This window comes from Sycon ciliatum, chromosome 7, assembly GCF_964019385.1.
Source record: "Sycon ciliatum chromosome 7, ocSycCili1.1, whole genome shotgun sequence".
Taxonomy (NCBI): Eukaryota; Metazoa; Porifera; class Calcarea; order Leucosolenida; family Sycettidae; genus Sycon; species Sycon ciliatum.
In genome coordinates, this window is record NC_088649.1 from 31,673,979 (window position 1) to 31,687,050 (window position 13,072).

Genomic DNA, 13,072 nt, shown 5'->3' on the forward strand with positions numbered 1-13,072 from the left:
TAGTGCTCAATACCATAAGCGTAATACAGGACAGAACAACAAGGACAATCAAGCGGCTTGTTTGCTGCTACTTCAAGTTTCATGCTCCCGCAATCATCAGGCAACATGAAGATTGGGGGCCGACCATGCCGGTATATATGCCAGGAGAGTGTGGTATAAAAGCTGTGTGAGAATGTGGGGTGTTGAGCACTGTCAGCACTCTGGGTATACCCTCCGGTGAATTAGCTCCCTCTTTCCATGGTAGAGCACTCTTACCTTAGCTGTGCTACCCTAACAATGGACACTCCAAGGCGCTTCAACCTCGGATACTCTCTGAAGAATATCCCCTTGCCTAGCCACAAGGAGTACGCACCACGTCTCATCGAAAGGAATATAACATTTTCCGGATCCCTCGCCATCCGGAAGAAAATAGTTGGTTACAAATGTACAGCATATGCCATGCTTACATAAAGTATGTGTGTTCGATTATCCGGTTCCCTCGCCTATCCGGATATTTTTGGTGGAAAATGGATGTGTGCGGTTATGCAAGGCCTGACTGTGGTGTAAAACCAAGAGTACATAACCCTCCAAGAGTGTGCAACTCCACGCGCAGTGTACACGGATTATCAGACGAATCCGGAACGTGTGGAGGACCGAAGCCCATCTGATCCTGTATAAATTATTGCAGAGAAAAACGTGTCATGCGTTGACACCCGTACACATTTTGTAAATCACTGGTGCAAGGAGCATTGCATCTTAAATAATGACGTCAACTTGAAATTCTGTCGGGCCAGCAGGGTGTGTGGGAGTTGCACACTCTTGATAAAACCCTGTATTCATCATGCACGGGGTGCAAATATAATTCTGTGTACAGGTTCGTCACATGTTGTTAAGGGGGTTCGGGACAGTTAGGCCCAAACACATAATTTGAATATCAGCCCAATCTGACATCAGGTTTGCATAGGTACAGCCTTATATTTTTGCTTAGTAACATCAGTTTCAACTCTCAAAATTAGCCTAAATTTGGTAAATTCACGTATCTATATTGCTTGTACTTCTTTGCTGCTGCTTTGGCCACAATTTATTGGATTTTGGCTGTTAGGTGTTGCATAAACTTGCTAGATCCCTCGGCGTTCAGAATAATATAAGGATGGATTAGCTGAACTAGTGAATTTTCCGGAAAACCCTGGGTGCACCCATTTTCGATAGCTACTTTTCTCCATGATTACTGATTACTCTCCTGTTGGTACTTGGTTTTCATACATGTACATGTAGCTGTGATAATGGTTAGCACAGCCCCATATCAAACTACAATAAAAGCTGACATGTTGGAACGAAACAGACAACATTAGTCCTCTTGTTCTTCAACTATGTGAGCTAGAACGTGTCTCCACACTGGAAAAATGATGGTATTTTACGGTGCACACAACAAGTTAAGCACTGTGCCACTGGGCGTTACTTACAGTTGGGTTGCTGATGGTTCTTGCCTAGGTGTTCAGCCACCGCGAATATAATCTTCCTTGAGGCTGTCACCCGCTTCTCACCTCCGACTTGCTCCTTCATCAGTATGGAAATGGCTGGCTCACCACTTCGTTTGTGGGCCAAGACAAAGTGTTTCATCACCAACCCACTAACAGCTGCCGCACTGCAACTGATGTAGAGAAGCACGTTGCTTGGACCAACGGTTGAAGTGTGGCCACCTTCTTTTGCTGATGTTCTGCAAACTCCATCGCCGAACATGCTGATGCAAAAGTGGCAGAGTGCTACAGGCATCAGGGCGAGATTCACCAATTTCAGCACCGCAGTATGGTGAGCAGTGAACTCATTCCCAACGATGAACTATAAATCGATGTGAGGCTGTAGCTTGGGAGCTCCGGTATCGCGGTTTAGGGATCAAAGTGTTCACCCACCACAAAATGCGCACCATTGAGAGAGAGAGAGAGAGAGAGAGAGAGAGAGAGAGAGAGAGAGAGAGAGAGAGAGAGAGAGAGAGAGAGAGAGAGAGAGACAGAGAGAGAGAGAGAGGGAGAGAGAGAGAGGAGAGAGAGAGAGAGGAGAGAGAGAGAGAGAGAGAGAGAGAGAGAGAGAGAGAGAGAGAGAGAGAGAAAGAGAGAGAGAGAGAGAAAGAGAGAGAGAGAGACAGAGAGACAGAGAGAGAGAGAGAGAGAGAGAGAGAGAGAGAGAGAGAGAGAGAGCCATAATGTCACGTATAAAAGTAGGTGCTTATGGCCGTATAAACCGATGTAGAGAGAGAGAGGGAGGGAGGGAGGGAGAGAGAGATAGTGTGACAACAAGTCACAGACTGACATGGATATTCAGACATTCGACGACCTGACACCTACATGTAGCTCCAGCACATCTACGAAGCATAAACCTACAACCCCTCCAACTTGGAAGACTCAGGTGCGGAAAGTTCCAATGAGGGGAATGGATGTGCCACGAAAATGTGCACGAGCTACGTCCCTCGGCGACAAAGAATATCGAACATTACGGGATGGTGATGAGGAGTGGCTACGAGATAAGACTAACGTGCATCTACATGAGGAGTACAAGCGAGCCCGTGCAGAAGCCTCAAATGCTTACCGGCGAAAACGCAATCAGCATTTCCAACAGCAGTGTCGTGATCACTCCTCCAACCTGCGGATGATGTGGTCCGTGATCAACTCTGTCACTAGCCGTTCTCGTCAACATCATCAGCCAACGTGCGACATCACAGAAGTCTCGGATGCCTTCCACAGCATTGTACATGATCCGTCCCATTGGTCCACAGCCGCAAGGCTCAATGCTGACCTTCCAGTCAACCACCCCAGATGAGGTCAAGCACCTCCTGGAACGAATAAATCCCTGCAAAGCCACAGGCAGTGATGGGATTCCTGGGTGTCTGCTACGTGCTTGCGCTGACCTGTTGGCTCCATCGCTTTCAGTGCTCTTCAGCTCATCGCTGAGGCATGGTGAAGTCCCTCTGGCTTTCAAACATTCTGTAATAAGCCCTCTCTTCAAAGCTGGCGATCCATCGGTAGCTGCAAATTATCGTCCTGTGTCGCTCCTGCCGATCGTTTCCAAACTACTCAAGAAGATAGTCCAGAAGCAACTTGTTGCACATCTGGAGCAATCATGTGCCATACCACCGACTCAGTTTGCCTTTCGCCGTGAGCACTCCACAGAGGACGCCCTAGTTGTAGCAACAGATGCCATCTTAACCCTTTGAAGCCCAGCTGGGTTTTCTGATTTCCCAGGCACTCGCACCGCGCAGCACGCAACCACGGATGGTCGATTTCAAAATTTCATAATTCACTCACCAGCAATGGAATTTCATGATCTGGAGCTCCCTGAAAAGCTTGTGATCTCCTCCATCCAATGATAAAGACTAGACACTAAGCAGAAGCAATAGAAGCGCCTCCAAGTCCCTTGAGTGCAGCTCTATCGCGCCTGAACGAGATACACCACCCACAGTGACAATTTCCTTAGGTTCATGACTTTTACTCAACACAAAACAACGATTCAAAGTTCTCCGTGCTGCTGAAGCTCAAGCGGTCATCTTGGTACCCATCGCGCATGGGCTGCACTGGTATGAGTCATGGGGAAACCCCATGCGCACGCGAGCTCTACTCGAAAATTTCAAAATTCTAAAGTTTAGAAGTATTCAACCGCGTTCCGGTCTTTGCCGCTCGGGTATTTCGCATCGCGCTGCCACAAGTGACACACCGCTGGAAAGGTCTTTTCCTTACCTTTCCAACAAGCTATCGTTTGTGAAAATCAAAGAAAGGACAACGGAGATACGAAGCTTTGTACAGTGATCTATGCTCAATGCGTACACAGTGCGCGTTTTGGACGAGTATACTCGTCCTTGGGAAATCACTAGGGACGAGTATACTCGTCCTTGGGCTTCAAAGGCCCGGGACGACAAGTTGACCACAGGCGTCTGCCTAATCGACATGTCAAAAGCCTTTGACAAGGTCAATCACAGCCAACTGGTCCGGGACCTATTCGATCTCGGCCTGGACAATGCCTACCTTCGCTGGTTCTGCAGCTACTTAAGCGATCGAACCCAGCAAGTGCGCATTGGCCCCACCTACAGTGTTGCTGCTAAGTGCTCATCTGGTGTACCTCAGGGCTCGGTCCTAGGACCGATCCTGTTTAGCATGTACACCCGTGATTTCCCTGCCACAGCCCATCCTGCTCCATCTCTGCAATTTGCCGATAACATTGCCGTGCACTGCCACAGAAAATCAGTGCTAGCCACATCAGCCTGCCTGTCAGGGGCCGTCACCAACGTCGCTGACTGGCTCAAGCATCGACATCTGCTTCTAAATGACAAGAAGAGCCAGGTCCTGTCAATTGTACCACAACGCAATGCGGGTCAGCATGTCGCTGTCCGCTGCAACCAGACAGAGCTTCCCCTGAGCCCAACAGCAAGGTACCTCGGCGTGACCCTTGACGCAGCTGTGAAGTGGGACCCCCATGTTGACGCGATGGCGAGGAAAGTTGTGCAGAAGATTGGAGCATTGTGGCGGTCCCGCAGATGTCTGAGCCTCAGTAGTCGCATCCAGTATGTGAGGTCAGTCATCATGTCTGACCTCCTATATGGGTCTAACGCCTTCTCTTCCTCCCTCAAGGTTTCGCAGCTTGATCGCCTTCAGGTCCTGCAGAACCGAGCGGCGAGAGCGGTATACGGTTTGCCGCCTCACACCTCGGCTCAGCCTCTGCTCGAACGGATGTCCCTGTACGGAGTTCGCGAGTGCTACACCCAGAAGCGGCTCGTCCTGGTGTGACGCTGTGTCAATGGGAAAGCCAGCAGTGTCCTCCAGGACCTATTCTCACCATCCGCTGGCAGCACCACCCGGCACCAGGTTTCCAGGGGCCTCACTGTCCCCTCGGCACAGTCAGAAGCCGGCAGATCTCGCCTGGCCTTTCAGGCAGCCTTGGCCTGGAACGCTCTCCCAAGGAGTGTAAGGGAGATCAAGGCTGCCCAGCAATTTAAGCTTGCCTCCATCCCCTACACCTTGCAATGAATGCTCTGTCTGACTTTTCCCGTCCACACACCACGTCATTTACTCTTCTCTGCGTGCTTGTGCGCTTATGAACTCTTTGTGTTCCCTCTGTTGACGCTTCAAAATCGCTCTATTGACACTGCAAAATCGCTCTGTTGACGCTGCAAAATTGCTTATCATCTCCCTCCCTCCCTCCCCCCCCCCTCTCTCTCTCTCTCTCTCTCTCTCTCCCCGTAGCTCTCTGCCTTTTGAAATTCGCTTCCATAGAATTGGGCACCATTGCCCGTTTGGCCATGCGAAGCAAAATAAAAATCAACAACAACAACAGACTGGTAAGACCATTGAACAAACCAGTCTAACGACAACTCGAAAACGAAAGGCAACTCGGGAGGCACAAGGGTATGTAAAAATACATCAAAAGGGGAAGATAAGCGAAGACAAACTGTCCCAAACCGAAAGTACGTCGTACGAAACCACTTGCTCATGTACCAAACGTGTCCATCATCGTTACATCAACATGGAGTTTAGTAAGGTATTGGCTTTCGGTTTGCAAACATGCATGCATACGGGAGAAACCAAATTAATTTTTTTTTTAAACCAACCGACCCTGATACCGATGAATGAAGTGACTAAAAAAATTAATTCGAGGTGTCCATATCAAAATTTAGCGTTACTGCACAGTGTAGGATAAAGTCACCCCAAATCTCCAAAAAAATGGGAGCTCACCAGAGCCATACATGATCGTTTTTGTATGAATGGGCTGCTGTACTCGTTCTGATGTGCTGTCATTGTGCAGAACACACTTGTCACGGAGGCGTGAAACTCTATTACCTGGCTAATTCCGGATTGTCACAGGGTCGCACTAGGATGCAGGCTCAGGATGCATGTCAGGAGAGGGCAACTTACGTGCCAGGACCGCAACTTCTGGGCTGCATGAAGGCGTTAATCTTATCATTATCTTCAAGTGAAGCGCTTAAGTGCAGAACGCATGGGAGCCTTTACGAAGTAGTCGTGTGCTTGCAAAGGGTGTACAGAAGACTTGCCTGGGTTGGATTCTCCGGTACATCCGCCGGCAGGTCCCTTGCCACTGATGGGCAATCATACAGTAATGACCAGCATCTTCCATATACCATCTGTACATCGGGCTGAGTGGAAGCCGCGATTGTTTGCATGGAGTTCCGCATTTAGTTCACGGAACTCAGTCCGCCACATCTGCATGTTTTCCTTTGTGCACTAATGTTAAGTCAATATGGTGCTTACTGTACATAAATTCTCTTTGCCAATTATACGTACAGCTGTTGTCGGTTGCTAATGTAGCTGATGTTGTATTGCAGTCTTACCTGATCATACCTGATCAACTCACATTGAACAGGCAATGAGATCGCTCACAGACCTACATTGTATGTATCTATTATTGCAATAATAATGAAGGAATAAAAGACCGAGGCGAAGTCGAGGTCTTTTATGAGGTCTATATTTCATTATGTGAAGAAGAGGTTGGTGCGACTTCGGCGATAGTAAGGGAAGAGTGTGTTGCTCCTTACATGGGAGCTCGCGGTTTTCCTGCCGACTTGAATTCTCACTTGACTGACTCACGACTGCCAACCAAAGCACACGAGAAGTCCATCGAACCTTCCAATTGGCAAACCTGCAAGAAAGCACCACTCCCTGCTCAATACACACCCAAAACACAGTGTATTGAGCAGGGAGTGGTGCTTTCTTGCAGGTTTGCCGAGTGGACGGTTCGATGGACTTCTCGTGTGCTCTGAATGGCAGTCGTGAGTCAGTCAAGTGAAAATTCAAGTCTGCAGGAAAACCGCTAGCTCTTATTAATAGCGTAATAACAAGAGTACATTACACGGCTGTTCACGTGCAGGCACTTATCAATATGGCGTCGTTCGGTGCGATTTATGTAACATTGTGCGAATAGTACAAATACGCGATGAGTTTGCGTTTTTGGAATAAACTCATGTCGATCCTCGCGTGGTTCCACGATTTGGGACGCGAAACCAAGAGAAAAGTTTTGAAAGCGCTCGAGCGAGATACTCGACTTTTCGACAATTTGAGAGAGAAAGAGGGTGGAAAGGCGTCCTGGCCTGCCCAGTTAGCTGTCTTTCCGCTTCAAACTTGCTCGAACTACTCCTGGCAGTCAGGAGATTGATCTCGCTGTGTGATTGCCAGCCTCTGCTTGGCGTGCTCGCGTGTGCCACATTCAAGTTAGACATTCCGTAATCGTTCAACGCACAATAGGGTAGATATCACAATTTCAAGCTCACTTGGCCGGCTGCTGTCTTCTTCTACAATATCCCACACGCCGACTTAGAAATATACAGCAGGAAGCAGCCTTCTACACTCAACAGCTACTAAAGGGCCACACCATTTGTCCTCCAAATCAAGAGAAAACCGGCTCCGGACTCGTCGCGCGTATTTAGAAGTTCACGCGCGTATTCTAATGGCACTTGGGGAAGACAACCAGAGGATAGTCCTCTACCTGGGAAAATATCGATCTAAGCTGGGAAAAATCGGGAAGGGCTTTTCGGAGCCGAGTTTGTCAGCGACGACACAAGGAGTATTCCAGAACGAAGCCAAAGTCGCATGACACAGAACAAATGTTTCTTGAAGGAAAGGCAGTCATGTGAGGTACGAGCGGAAAGCTTTATTTTATTATTATTTATTACCACATCTCAAGACTCGGCGGAAACACCGGCCAATGTTACGATAGTGGGTGATTGCCAACCACGGCGATAAATACAAATAAGGGGAGGGAAAAAGAAAGAGTAGCAAAACGAACAGCAACAACAACTCCGTAAAGAAAGATAATGTCAAATAAAAACAGTGAAAAACACAGAGACGCAAAGGACATGTGGATAATGAGCTATGTATGTCGTAGTAAATAAGGGGCGGCACGGATCTTAAACAGGCGGAGTGAGGTCAGGTCCTTAACTTCTCTGGGTAGAGTGAGCCAAACAGAATAAGCAATAAAGAGAGGGGAGCGCAAAAGAGTGGATGAGTTACACTTAGGGAGTAAGAGCGAGTTTCTAGTTCTTAGAGAAGAGAACCAATTAAAACACATGAGATGAGGTGGGCACAACTCAAGCTTAATAGAATGGACAAGAGAAGCCAGGTGTGCACTGCGTCCATGTGATAGCGGGGTTGTGGGAGCGATTTTATAAAGGGCGGATGATGAGAGCATGCTGGGTTGACGGAGGAGAATTTTAAAGATTTTCTTGTGATGTATTTCAAGCTTTGCAGCAGCGGAAGAGGATAACCCAACCCAAGACGTATCTGCAAAATCAAATATTGGGCGAAGGTAGTCTCCAAAATCCAGGGGAAACCATGGCCTACTCGTGTTCTGACGATTTGAAAATTCAAATTTTCTTGCCCTTGAAGCCCAATCGAGACTTTCGGCGGCCATATTGTTAAGGGGCGTGAAATCGCACAAAAAAACGTGATTATAGCAATGAAACTGCTTTATGGCAGTTTTCTAAAAAACGTTATTGTGTTCTAGTCCATGGACCCCGTCTAAAACGTAAGAAATTAACTAAATGTGATAGCCGAAAAATAAAATTTCACCCAAAACCTCACAATAATCACAACACTTCGTCCTTTGTATTTTTTTTTTTTTTTTGAAGTGCAAGCCTCTTTTACGGGCAAAATTAACACAATGTATTAAAATGCAATACAACATACACTGGAGAAGAAATCAGGAAAATAAAAGATGAGCTCAAAAATGGAACGAAAAATAGCAAATAGAATCAAAACTCACGATGGAATCAAACTCACGATGGAATCAAACTCATGATGGAAACTACAACCCAATGAGTTGGAAAACCAACCACAGAATTAGATGTTGGGAATAGAGTCAGACACAACAACAACCGAAATCAGTACACCAAAAATCTGCCCTACAAAAAGCAAAGGAACAAGAAAAACAAGAAAGACGAAGTACAAAGAATCCCCAAAAAAGAGGGGAGAACGGGATGAAAGAGGACCGGAGAGCGGCAAACCCCAGGAGGACTTAGCGTCACGTAGTGGCGGGAATGCGGGCCTCCACAGAAACAGCATCCACATCCGCCGCCAGACCAGGTGCACGGAATGCACGGCGACTCCCACGAACCATCAGGACGGAGTCGCGGACAAGGCTGAAAGCCAGGTCCGTCCGCAGCTTTCCCATCACGAGGGGATAAGGCTGCGAGAGCTTGGTGGAGAGCTTCGTTCCAAGCAGCTTCAGGAACCGGGTGGCCTCCTTCGCCAGGGCACCAGCAGAAGACAGGACGATCGGGGTGAACGACGCGTGCTCAACTTCCCGGATCCGGGCACCGTATGCCGACTGCTTCTGACGCTCGTGCCATTGGAACACCTCAGCCAGCGGGCGAGATCGGTACGACTGTGCGTTGGGATAGAACACCCTTACATCAAAAAATGCATCAGTCTGTACCGACCAAAACCCCCTGGCCTTGATGTCCGGTCTGGCGTCGTCCGCAGTGAGCAGGGCAGGACCATGGTCGAACGTGCGGACCGTCGGTAGAGGTTGCAGCGGTGGCTCCAGCTGCACATCCTCAGACACTTGAGAGAGAAGTTGGCCCAGGTAGTTGCGGACATGGTTGTGCCGGTGGATGGGATAGCCGCCCAACTTGCAGATCATTGCGTGGTCGATGGTGAACGGCCGGCCGCATGGACACTCGGTAGGTGAACCGTGGATGGTGAGGCCATACCGAATGCATAGGGCATCAACGAAGGACCGCCGGTCGAGGGAGTATCCATGCTCGCGAACAGGAAGACAGGTCAGCCATCCACCTGTTCCCTTGGCCTGGAGGTGCTCCAGAAGCATTGGTGGTAGGGCCTCTGGACCAGCTGTCTGCAGGACGGTCTTGGTTGTCATTCCTTTGTATAATTATTATTAAAATTTCACAACACTTGTCTTGAAATGCTGCTTTCAACACTAGACATACATGCATGGGAAAGAGTATCACGAGGGGAAAAGGTCTTCTAGCTTTTCATTCTGTGTGTGATTATTGTGAGGTTTTGTGTGAAATTTTAATTTTCGGCTATCACATTTCGTTAATTTCTTACTTTTTAGACGGGGTCCATGGACTAGAACACAATAACTTTTTTTAGAAAACTGCCATAAAGCAGTTTTTATTGCTATAATTTTTTTGGTTTTTTTATGTCACAAATCATGCAATGGAATGCCCTAAATGGCACTTGCATGATCATGTTCTTCTGAGCTGAGGGGAAAAAATGTGGGTAGTGGTTTCCCATCTGTACGTCTACCCGAACTACTCGCGGCTCTACAACTCATAACATGAGTATCAATCGCTATAGATCTATGTCTGGCTTTCTGTCCTTTTCAAGTAAATCGGCTCTTGTTTGGAATTATTTACCAGACGACCTGAAGTCCTGCACTACTATCGCAGATTTCCGCGTCAGATTGGCTATTTGGCTAAAAGACAGCTTAAGGGGGCACATCACCCAAAAATTTCATATGGCATTCAATTGACCGTAACTTTGGTGTTTCTCAGTGGATTTGAGTGAAATTTTGACCACACACTCCTGCCGCTATGCTGGCCCTCAGGACAAGATTTACAAGTTCTTGCGCCTCGCTGACAGGCTTTCCAGGCCGGAAAAACTCAAATTCCCGGCATAGTGTTACGGTGTGCGAGCCACTCAGGAGCCAAACAAATGTATTTACATTTTTTCACATTTTCGTGCCCATTCTGTCCGTGCGCGGGACCCAAACCTAAAACAAGTCCAGAAGCAGCCATGGGTGGTGGGGTAGGGCCCCTCAACGTGGCCCTGGAATCTGTCACAACGGAACGAGTGGGCGTTCTTTCACGGACTCCCACAGACCCAAGTCAATTTTTGAATTTTTTTAGGTTTAGCACGTGCTACGAGGTCGTACCTTTGATACAACATCCAGTGCTGGGACCTCCACAGCGCTGCACACCAAATCCAGGATGCCCTCAGAAACCGGCAAAGACTGCCACTCACGTTTCACTACTGCCTAGTACTGAATCCTACCTGACTTCTTGACACGACTCAAACTTGCCAAAGTCACTAAATCAACGTCAACTACAATAATCAAGCCACATATCTGCAACGTCACGAGGGTGCTGGCAAAAGTCCTGCTGCTGTCCGTGCAGCCCAATACGTGGTTTTTTAACGTGATTTTTTGGACTTTTTTGGACTTGGGGCAAAATTCTGCACACTTTCGCGTGTTTCCATAATACGACAAGTTGCGCACGGTCTGCTCACATTCAAATACAGTGCTGCCAACAAATGACAGCATGCAACAAAAAAATCTTTCCTTGCAAGGGCACATTTTCGGCCATAACTCTTGAACGGCTGGTCAGATAGGGACACAGTTTTCAGAGAATTTGCAGCCATTCATGCTCTTTCAACTGACGTAGCACTCAATATGAATATTTACAAATTCGATTTTTCAGCGAATTTTTGGGTGATGTGCCCCCTTAACTCTTAATCATTGTTGTGATTTGCTTTCAAGCAATGTGCATAATCAGTAACTTGATGTTGCTGTTTTTGTTTTTGTTTTTTGTTTTTTTTTGGTTTCCCGTTTTCGGGGCCTTCTATTCGGTACTCTTTGTAGTTGTACTTCTGTACTGTTGAGCTATCCGAATTCAAATAAACATCAAAAAAAAAAAAGTGGTGGTGATACGTTTTTCATACGCATGTCATTCTGTGGATGTTGCAGAATTTCATGACTGTCATAAAATTGTCTTGCCTTTCCGACATTTCAGATTTTCACACCCTCAATCAGATTTACTTGAGAAATGTAACCAGGTGCATGTGACTGTCGCACATGTTTTTGTTCATTCTGTGTTTATAATTATTGTAGTCATGGGTTGTCGGGATAAGGTCATCTTGCATCATATTGCACGGAAACCGTAAGGGCCTGGTCAGACTGCGGCAAAATCGAAATAATCCTAGGATTATAATCCAAATCTCCATAGTAACTTGCCGCCAAAGCGGCAAAAGCGAGAGTTGACGCTCCAAAAAAAGCAAGAACGGACCACGCTTTTCCGCTCCAAACAGGATTTGACGCTGATACGCCATTGACGATGATAATCACTGATTTTTTGAAGTACATGTAGTTTAATGACTTCAAACTGTTAATCCACGAATGTCTAAAACAACACAGCAAAGGAGGAACAATAAACATGTATTAAAATGTAAACAAATACATTGTTGAGTCCGACACCTCGTTCCAACACCTACACTGATCCTGAGGATATAAAGGGCCAGGCTATGGTTGGAGGTACTGAGAGAAAAACAAGGCACTCCTTATAGGTTAGTGGAAATACGGAACTAAAGAGATCAAGGGAAAAACAAAGGTTAAAAATCCAAAGAAGTGTGACACATGACGGGTAACTTGTGGTAAGTATTACAAAAAGTGAGAACTAAAATAAAGAGTAAGTGTGACAAACGGGCATGAACAGTGCAGAAACAACTCATGAACACGGGGTGCAAACTCACGAAAATAACCTAAGTGCTAAAACATGTTCTTTTTGCTTACACAAATCGGGAGATCGTTGATCTCTTTAGTTCCGTATTTCCACTGATGATCGGAACGTGAAAATTGATTTTGGAAACACACAAAACCAAACCTTGAACAAATTGTCATGTTGCGTGGTGATGTTTGCGGCATTCATACTTTTCATAGCTATTATCACACATATTCATCAAGAATTTCCTGAACCATCTCTAACAGACGATTGCTGGAGTAAGAACTCCTGAATTCTTCATACTTTAGATTATCACAAATTTCTAGGAAAATGCTTGGGATGATATTCATTTCTTCATCAAGAGCAGTTTCAATGACATCACCAAACAAATCATTGATCAGTGGAGGACTATCTTCCATTGGCTCATGAAATTCATCACCATCATCAGTAAAGTGGATGTGAAATGACTCTATGTCCATTAGTTCATCACAACCAGACAGAGTTTGGTGGTCATCAGGGATAAAACTCACGAACAATTCATCTGGGAAAGACGCAGCCATCGTTGTAGATAATTGATTTCACAAATTCTATCAAACTTGTTGGATCTTACCCTATAGTATGTACAATTTAGATAACATA

General features: G+C 46.6%; 1 protein-coding gene across 1 annotated transcript in view; it reads left to right on the forward strand.

Moving 5' to 3' along the window:
• The window catches only part of LOC135820665 (uncharacterized), a 58,970-nt gene extending 52,526 nt beyond the window's left edge, over positions 1 to 6,444 (forward strand). The window contains exon 9 of the mRNA XM_065333684.1: positions 5,767 to 6,444. Coding sequence (XP_065189756.1) covers positions 5,767 to 6,119 — 353 coding nt within the window. The 3' untranslated portion in view covers positions 6,120 to 6,444. The remainder of the gene's footprint in view (positions 1 to 5,766) is intronic.
• The last annotated feature ends 6,628 nt before the right edge of the window (positions 6,445 to 13,072 follow it).